This window comes from Rhea pennata, chromosome 2 (genome assembly GCF_028389875.1).
Source record: "Rhea pennata isolate bPtePen1 chromosome 2, bPtePen1.pri, whole genome shotgun sequence".
Lineage (NCBI taxonomy): Eukaryota > Metazoa > Chordata > Aves > Rheiformes > Rheidae > Rhea > Rhea pennata.
Genome location: NC_084664.1, coordinates 18486892 through 18496775, shown reverse-complemented (window position 1 = coordinate 18496775; position 9884 = coordinate 18486892). Strand labels below are relative to the sequence as shown.

Below are 9884 nucleotides of genomic sequence, written 5' to 3'. Positions count from 1 at the left end.
AGTAGTGATGTTCCTAACACAGGTCCTTCATTTGCCCACTGTGGGGAATCCTATTTGAATGCCTCTGGAAGCGTAAGCTTGTCTCCAGCGGAGCTCTCCTCCGGCCAGCTGGCCGCTGACCTTGTGGAACGCGCTAGCTCAGCAGAGCACGGGCTGATCTGCTGTAATTCCCTCTCTGTGGAGCTTTTCTTTCCCACCAGAGGGCATATAGTGTGATCACACAACTGCCTTAAGAGGACTTTAAAATATATATTGTGCACCGGATAAATGAACCAATCCGAGTGCCAAGATTTTGTACTCAGTTCTGTTCAAAGGGTCTATTAATTCATCCTACTGCTCACTGGGCAAATTATTCTACTTGTCACAAAAGTAGCTGTTTTAGCACACTTTTGTCTGATTTCCTAGAGTGCTGGATGCGCAGCACTTTTGAATACGGCCATTCATTTAGCGACTGAGCCAGCTGGTTGTGGTGTCATGTATTCACCCCCATCTCCAGATACTGCGGAAACAGTTACTCTCAGGGTCATAACTGCTAAAATCCCGTTCCTAAATTTAATAAATCCCTAAAATATTAAGTAATTAAAGCTGTTACAGAAATGGGGTATTTACGGGGACGCCGCAGGAGCCGGGCTGCGGGATGGAGGCAGCCGCGGACCGACTGCCGGGGCAGCGGGGCTCGCTCCGAGGCACCGCCGAGGCCCGCAGACGGGCGGACTGCGGCAATGCGCAGTAGGGAAGAGAAAGGGTGGGGAGAGGACGGAGGCAAAGAAGAAGAAACAAGCGGGGAAAGAGTAAACACAGAAACAAGGGGCACAGCTGCTTCTGCCGGTCCCCGGCCGCGGCACCGGCCGCCGCCGCCATTAGCGCGGCAGCTCCGCAGGCTGCGCCCCCGCCGCGGCCTGCCCGCCCGGCGCGGCCCTCCGCGGGGGCCACAGGCCTGCGACGGCGCCGAGCGGCTTGCGGCGAGGAGCGCTTTCCCCACGGGCACTTGCGGCGGCGGGAGGAAACGTCCACGGCCGCGGCGGGGGCCGAGGCGCCGCCGGGCGGACTACACTTCCCGGCGTGCCGCCGGAGGCCGCGGGGCGGCGCGGGGAGGGGAAGGGAGCGGCCGTGGGGAGACACAACATGGGCGCCTGAGGCCGGGGCCGAGGTAGGGGCGGGCCGGGGGCCGTGCGGGGCTGAGCGCCGCCGGAGGGCGCGGGGCTGGCGGGGCGCGCAGGGGGGGAGCGGGCCGGCCGCGGCCGCGGGGGGCCGGGCTGCCCGCCCCGCCGCCGAGGGGGCGCGGGGTGGCGGCGCCCGGCCCGGCTCTGCCCTGCCCTGCCCAGCTCTGCCCCTCTCCCGTGCAGTCGGCTGGAGGCGCCGCGGCGAGGGAAGCGGCGCGGCGGCGGAGCGGGAGGCGGCGGACGGCGAGCAGCGGCTGGCGCGCGCTGGGGTCATGGCGGAGACCGGCTCGGTGCACGCCACCAGGTTCGAGGCGGCCGTGAAGGTGATCCAGAGCCTGCCCAAAAACGGTGAGTGCGGGGCGGCGGCGGCGCCCTCCCTGCGCGCGGCTCCCTCGCGGCAGGTGCGCTGCCGGCCTGGGCCGCGGCGCTGCGGGGGGCGCCGGTGCGGGGGGCTGCGCGGGCCCCCAGGCTGGTGCGAGCGCCTCAGAGGCCCCTTAGCACGCGTGTCTTCTGAGGAGAAAGTGTTTTAGAAAACGGTCCAACGAAAAATCGGTGTGCCTTTTGGATAAGGGTAATAAACCGGTCACTTAATAAGTGACATCGTTGTTTATTTCCGGTACAAGAAAAAAGTGTTTTTCTGTAGTACAAATATAAAAACCACTGCAAACTTCTTTTAATGACTAGAACTCGAAAATATTTTGTTTAATGGATCTGAATTCTCTGCCAGTTCTAATTTTGTGTTTGCGTTTCCTATGTCTATAAATATTTATTCCACAAAGGAAGAAGAGAAAACAAAACAGGAAAAACAGTGAACCTGTTACTGAAACTCCTGTCGAATACCCAAAGTAAACAAAAACAACGGAGAAGGTTGCTGGATATTTTGACTTTTTTTCCCCTGAATTCTGGTGTCTTGCAATAAGATGCTCCTTGTAACAGTAAGATGGCTTGCGACATACTGTTTACTAAGAGCTGAATTTGTCCCTTTAAACTGATTGAAAGGAGGCTTGCTCTTTGTTACTTATTAGTCTACTTCTAATTTTAGTCTCATTTTTTATTTTTTTTAAAAAGGTTACAGTCCCTTAGACTTAGTCTGACACTTGCTATTTGTAAGGTAAATATTTTCAATGGGTCTGATTCATAGAATCAGTAAGGTTGGAAGGAACCTCTGGAGATCATCTAGTCCAACCTCCCTGCTCAAGCAGGGTCACCTAGAGCATGGTAGACAGGGTTGCATCCAGGCGGGCCTTGAAGATCTCCAGAGAAGGAGACTCCACAACCTCTCTGGGCAACCTGGTCCAGGGCTCCGTCACTCTCACAGTGAAGAAATTCCCCCTCATGTTCAGGCAGAACTTCCTGTGGTTCAGTTTGTGCCCATTGCCTCTTGTCCTGTCACACAGGACAACTGAAAAGAGTTTGTCACCGTCCCCTTGACACCCTCCCTTCAGGTACTTATACACATTGATAAGATCCCTCCCTCAGTCCTCTCTTTCCCTGGGCTGAACATGCCCAGCTCTCACAGCCGTTCCTCGTAGGGCAGGTGGTCCAGCCCTCTGATCATCTGCGTAGCCCTACACTGGACTCTCTCCAGTAGCTCCACATCTCTCTTGTCCTGGGGAGCCCAGAACTGGACACAGTACTCGAGATGAGGCCTCCCCAGGGCTGAGTAGAGGGGCAGGATCACCTCCCTCGACCTGCTGGCAACAGTCTTCCTAATGCAAAAAAAAATGCAGTTCTGCAGCAGTTTGTGCTAGACCATCACGTTTGTGAGCTGACCTATTTCCTGTAACCTCCCTGGCATTAAGACACCCCCGTGGACCAACCCCCTTTGGGCAAGGCAGGGAACTAAGAAGGTTAATGTTCTTTTTATCTTACATTTAAAGTATTTCATTTAGTTTATGGAACGTTACACTTCTAAACAAAAATTTTAATTCTCAATGGGAGTGTAGTTATAATTCTTGTTACAATTTCAGTGTAACTACTAGCCAGGTTTCTGCAGTTAACAGCTATTTATGGAATTCTGAGATTCTTCTGCTTACTTGGAAATTTTATTTATTAGCCTCAGACATTATTTTCCTGTAACTAAAACTGTAGCTAATCAAAGCACATACTCCAGCTACTTCTGAACAGCACCACTAAATACTTTACCTTTCATAATAAAAATTTTAAGAACACATATTTAACTTACTGAATAAGCTTCGGATGCGACTAGCTCCTACGCCAACAAACATTTCATCAAACTCTGACCCAGATGCATAATAGAGTGGAACATCAGCTTCACCAGCCACAGCTTGTGCAAGAAGGGTTTTACCAGTACCAGGTGGTCCAACTAACAGAATACATTTTGGAAGTTTGCTTGAAGATGGATGAAGATACTCTCCATTGACTCTAAATTGTACTGCTGAGAATCAGGCCATAAAGAAATGCCAGCTATTTTTTCACAGAAATCTTAAGCTTGTAACATACTGGTTAATATTACTGATGCCAATTATATTGTATTTTTAAATGTTTTCACTAGGTTCATTCCAGCCAACGAATGAAATGATGCTGAAGTTCTATAGTTTTTATAAGCAAGCAACCCAAGGACCCTGTAACATTCCAAGACCTGGATTTTGGGATCCCATTGGTAGATATAAATGGTAATTTTTTCTGAACTGTTTTTTAAGGCTTTAAGAGATGACTTTTAGGAGAGTAGTGCTCAGAGGAAGAGTTAGTGATTTTTTTTTTCAATAAAAATATTCCAGTCCTTTGATGTTGGACATTTTTTCTTTGTATTCCAACTCTCTAGCTCAGATTACTTTTAACTTCTCAGAGTTGTAGGTGAAAGCATTCCCTTATGTTCTGCAAGTGAACAGGTTCTTCTTGGGCAAACCCATCATATTACCTCTGCACTGTTTATCCCACGTTGTAGAATCAAAGTATAGGTGCTCTGCAGAATGTATGATGTGGAGGAGTGTCCATCCAGAATTATCTTTTCTCTGGTTTTCATGTATATTGTGACCCTGAAGAAAATAGGTGCTTACTGAATTTGTATTAATGGCTTTCAACCTCTAAGGCCAGAGGTCTGGTTTATGTATTTTTCTGCTTTGTCTACTCAATGGCAGGACTTCACATTTTTACTGTTTTACTCATGTTGGGAATACTTCTGAATCACCTAATTGCTAAGATCTACTTGAAAAGCCATATCAACATTTTGCTTATTTTTTATCTTTATAATTTATTTTAAAGAGCAAGTAGTATTTCTGTCCATGTGGTCAGCCTTTTAGGATCCTTAATAAGTCCTTAGACTACTTTTTTTTTATTTTATTTTTTTTTATTTTTCAAACTGAGGGAGAGGAGAGTGTATTTCCAGAGGAGTATGGTTGTAAGCTTCCACTCACCTAGTTACTTGTAGTTGAAATGTGAGCCACCAGCCTTCGGATTTTGCTGTACGTGGGAGAAATAGTCTTGCAAGGGGAAAGGACAGTGTCAAATCAAGTACAAGACTGAGTAAAGAAATGTTTCATTCCAGCCCTTTTTATGACAGATTCTTTCTGTGATATTAATAATTTGTTTGTGATTTTCACCTTCCAGAATTAGCGAGGGGGAGCTTTTTAGGCCATCAGTGCTTCCTGTTGTAAGTAGGGCTGATTTGACTATTGTGCCTGTTACACTTAAATTGTCTAAGGATTGTGCCCAATCCTTAAATTCAGGTGCAACAGACTGCATCTTTTTGGTAACCCGTTCTAAAACACTGATGAGTACTTGTAAGTATTATCTGAAGTATTTGAGCCTGCGTTTTCCTCAACAGGGTATCTTAAAAAAATTCATCTAAATAAAAAGGGAAATATGCCTCTCATAAGCTCCTGGCTCTTTAGCAATTTATTGAGTATAAGATCATAGCTGATCAATGAGGAACGGTTCAGTGTGCAGGCCATTTGGTTTGTTACTTCTTTATTGATGTCCTACTGTTTGATTATCCTAACAAATCGTATGTTGGACTTAATTTTGCAAACCGTTGTTATGTTTTATTTGTATCGGAGAAACTTTACGTGTTATATAACTGACCTACTTAAGGCCAGGCTGAAAATAATTCAAATAGCCCTTGCAAATTTGAAGACTTATGTGGCTTTTTTTTCTAGGGATGCTTGGAGTGCTTTGGGAGATATGTCCAGAGAAGAAGCCATGATAGCATATGTTGAAGAAATGAAAAAGGTAAGTTTATCAATGAGTGGAAGGTGTCTTCTAAAGTAAATGTCCCCAGAATAAATTAGTGAATATGAGGAGGTTCGTTCTGACACATATCAAAGCTCCAAGTGAGTTCTTATGCCATATGTGAACTTGTTAAATTTCAGTATTATGCTATTTTGTATGTGGGGAGAAGAAAACTATGTATTTCCCTCTAAAGCTATTGAATTTAGATTGTTTTCAGAGAAACGTGAGAGTTCTGGGGACATGAAGCTTAAATAACAGCTAAAGAAAGTGTGGTATTGAAATCATGGTAAAAGGGGCTATAGGGAAACAGAGAAATTTAAAGTACAAAAGAATAAAAGCTAAATTTGCTGCAGATACCTCTGTTCTTGAAGATGAGGCAGGTAAGAGGTCCTTATTTGGGGGCATGGGGAAAGAGAAAACCACTCCAGAAATAGTTTTTGAACAAGAACCTTGCTTGCATGACTGGAGAGATAAGTATAATCAGATATGTAAACTTAATCATCTTTGAATGTTCAAGAAGAACTCTTCAGCATGAGTCTTCTGTACATGTCATTAAAATATTCCTTGCATATTATATTTTGAGTCAAATATTTAGAACAGAGTAATTTGGGTTTTGGTCTTTTTGTGAATAAATCTGTAACTTGTAAACATTCTTAGTTGCTAAGCTAAGCGTGAGTTAGAGTTAACTAAAACAAACACTTGGAGTTAATGAAAAACCAGAAATCTTAACTAACTTGTTTCACTGCAGTCCTTTTTGCTGCAGCTCTTCTAGGTGGCCTTTCCAGTTTAAAGATTATTTACTGTCCATCTAGATTAAAAAAATAACTCTAATGTATTATGAGGGTTAGCATTAAGGAGAGAAAATATCAACTTCAGTCTTGAATACACTTGCTTTTCTCCTAGGTCAGTATCTTAATATCCCTAAAGATTTATTAGAACACTAAATTTTTGTTGTACCAATCGTTACGTTTTTACTAGGTCAGAAGCTGGAATTTAACTAGTGTTTCTTCTCTGCTGCTTCCACCCCTTCGTAGTTTTTGTTGATTTAATTTGTACTGGTGTTACTGTAGCTGCTTTAAAATGAGAAAAACAAAAGACTTTTGGGAACACAGGAGACCAAATTCTGTTTATCTTCATTGGGTCAAAAATCTCACAAAACTCTAACAATTTCTTTTGAGTGGGGAATGCAAGATTTTTATATACTTTAGTTTATTGTATAATACCACTCTTACAAAGTGTTTTGATATTTCAGTAGTGTTCTGTTCAATGCTTCAGTTGTTTCTATCATGAACACTAAAATTAAGTGGAAAATGTCTGGCATTCTGAAAGAAATGAGCAAGTCTCCTCTGATGAAGTTTACTTAACCCTAATAAAGCACAAATATTCTACCTCTTCACAGATCTTACATGTAGGGACTAGAGAGGAAATGACATCTGGCCTCACTCAGCTTTGAAACTGAGAATCTGTTTACCCTGCATGATGCTGCCTCAGTCCTCACCTTTGAAATACCAGCTTCAGCTTTTCTAACCCAATTGATTCTGTTTGGAATGTGGTGCATTTCAAATAGATCCATTGGGTGGTTACCAGCATATATTGCACTAATCTTTGTGGTATTGCTGTGGATATTATATTGTTGCTGTATAAGGACTGTATAGGTACCCATGTTTGAAAAAGCCATTTGTACATTCATACCACAAAATTGTATTTAGGGCTATATAAGGCTGTCATATTTCCAGTTATTATTTTTTTTTCCAGGACATGTCCATGGCACTTACATATTGTGTCTGGGCTATATGTGCATCAGATCACCCAATCACATGAGCATATATTGTAACCTTTTTGGCATCTTTTCTTCTTAAGTGGTAGAAACTAGCTGTAGGGGAAAATGTGTCTGGGTGAGATTTTGATATGCTGGTAGGTGATGAGCAAATATATCCTAGTCCTGGCTAGGATGAATCCGAGTTCAAGACATTTTGTTTAAGGTAAATTTCTCTTTGAAAGGGCATTTTTGTAATTCTATATTCCAATACTACTTATTTACACTTCAGTTATATTATTTTGTCCTGTTGTATATTAGAAATGAGTCATAAAATACTGATATGTTAGCATAAGAAACATCAACACTGTATGATGTTTCTAATTTAAAGCAAAGCTCCTCATATATGAGTTATCTGGCATCTGAAGAAAACAGTAATTCTGAATGCATAATAACTGATTTTACACTTAAAATTTAAGATTGCATATTATGTACAGTGGCTATACGTGTAAGCAATTGACTTTTTCTGGGATATTTGTTTTCTTTCCTGCTCATCTAAGTACTTTCAGTTACTAAGCTCTTGGCATACAGTTTCTGTTAAAGTAAGATATTTACAGTGCAGGGTATAGGTATAAATACAAGTGTGTTATGCTAGTAGGATTTTTGTTTATTTCAGTGCTATTGAAGGTGTTTTAGAGAAAAAAAAAATTATGGCTAATCTCCAGCTCCATATCTGAGTACTGTATTTCCCTCTAACAAATACAGAATTAATTGTTTCTAGGCGTACACTAAATGGATCAGAGAAGTGGCAATTAAACTGGATTTTGTGAACTTTGTTGCTTGACATCTTTGAATTGCAAGTGACCTGTTTATCTATTAAGCAGCATATACCTCCTGCCTTGTGAAGTAATGCTGTAGCTTTTAGTATTGCTTCTTAGTGACCTGCTTGGTGCTTTCATTTGAGCAGGGTGTTCTGTAGTTCTTACCTCATTCTGTTACTTTTCCAGGAGCTCTTCTTGGGTAGCTAATGTAGTGTGGATGTTAGTTTGCTGCTACCTGCATCCTTTCCTACAGTTATTGCATTTTTTAATCAAAAAAAAAGGGGGTAAGTGAAGGAGGAACAAGGCTATCAGTTTGAAATGATTAAAAACTAGAATGGGACAACAATAATATTACTTAAAAAGTGCATCTCTTCTGTCTAATGTACTTTAGATGCAAGAGTGAGTATTCCTAATAGATAATCAAAGGTATTGGTTTGGTAAATTAAAATTTTTCTTAATCAAAAGAAGAGCTCCAAGTCATTTCAAGAGCAGAATTTAGATCTAGTTTGCTCTTTTAAGTGTGTCTATGCACTGTCCCTACTTTGCGCTGCTCTTTTCCTTTGTGTGATCTTTTGTTTGGAGTTTATTCTTTGTTTTACATTTTGCCTGCTATGTGGATTATACTATAACTCACAGCTGGTGAGTTAGATGGACTCAGTAGGGCCCTTCTTGATTTGGTCCTTATGTGCCGTCAAAAATGGTAGGGTTTGACAAATAAGAAGGATCCGACAGGCCTTTCGGTTTCATTTTATCTATGGGAAGGTTGTCTGTAAAAGAAATTCATCAGATCAGAGGAATCTATCAAACTTTGGATTATAGTTTAAAATTGGTGAAATAATGGATGTGAAGTTTCTGTTTAATGAGGGCAAATATTAGCTCTCCTGTCTTTTCTCTGAAAAAAAAATACTGCGGCTAGTGAAGGTTCTTATTTGGTAAATAAGGCTTGTGTATATTGTTTTCTTAAAGTTTCAGAATAATGTGTTAAGAGACTTAGTGAAATATTACTAAATTTTACAGTGACTAGAAATTTGTGAAATCAGTTGAAGTGAATGAATTGGTGAAATGCTGTTTAATGAGATGCTTCGTATTTTGGACTTGTGCAGATTCTTGAGAGTATGCCAATGACGGACAAAGTTGAAGAGTTACTACAAGTAATAGGCCCGTTCTATGAAATAGTAGAAGATAAAAAGAAAAGAGGATCTGACCTAACCTCAGGTTCGGACAAATAACTTCCTTTGTAATAATCACAACTCCAGATTTTTTGGGGGGCTTGTTTTCTATAAATGATTTTAAAGCTAAACATTGTGTTTTTCTATTTATTCCTTACCATACGGCAGTTCGAGTGGAGAAAGTCTCTAAATATTTGGAAGGTAGGAATAATGAATTATATGTAAATCTGACTTTTCCATTGTTTAGGTGGTGTAGTAACTTCCTGCTAATGCTTGTGACTCCTGGGCTTGCCACCTCATTAGGCTGTTTTTTTTTTTTTTTTTTTTTTTTTTTTTTTTTTGGGGGGGGGGGTGGGGGGAAGCAGGGAAAGAGGGAGTACAAAGCAAAGCAACTCCCAGAAAGCTCTAGCTACATATTTAGTCCTTATGTACATGTTTTCTGAACTGCTTAAAAAAAAAGGAATTAAAAACAAACAAAAAAACCTGAGACTCTTGCCTCTCCTTGAACAAAAGGAGCAACTATTTGAAATCTGTGTTGCTGCATTTTGATGTAACTCTGCATTGTCAAGATGCACATTGCAGTTAGTAATCCAGCTCTGCCATCTGATCTGAATTAGTGGAAAAAAGAATATCACTCAATTTTTTTTCTACTCATAGTTTCTCTGATACATACAGAATAATAAGGTGGTTTTGTGAAAGTTTCAACTGAAGCTGTCAAAGGCTCAGGTTCAAGAAGGGAGTGTCTATTTATATGTTTAAAATCTCTGACAAGTGGCAAACCTAG

General features: G+C 41.7%; 1 protein-coding gene across 2 annotated transcripts in view; it reads left to right on the top strand.

Moving 5' to 3' along the window:
- The first annotated feature begins 1064 nt into the window (after window positions 1–1064).
- Window positions 1065–9884, top strand: part of ACBD5 (acyl-CoA binding domain containing 5) — a 31243-nt gene continuing 22423 nt past the window's right edge. The window contains exons 1-6 of one of the 2 annotated variants that reach the window (XM_062569003.1): window positions 1065–1150; window positions 1347–1511; window positions 3679–3799; window positions 5282–5354; window positions 9035–9146; window positions 9269–9301. In XM_062569003.1, the coding sequence (XP_062424987.1) occupies window positions 1436–1511; window positions 3679–3799; window positions 5282–5354; window positions 9035–9146; window positions 9269–9301 (415 nt within the window). In that variant the 5' untranslated portion in view covers window positions 1065–1150; window positions 1347–1435. The remainder of the gene's footprint in view (window positions 1151–1346; window positions 1512–3678; window positions 3800–5281; window positions 5355–9034; window positions 9147–9268; window positions 9302–9884) is intronic. The other variant, XM_062569004.1, reaches the window with a different exon arrangement.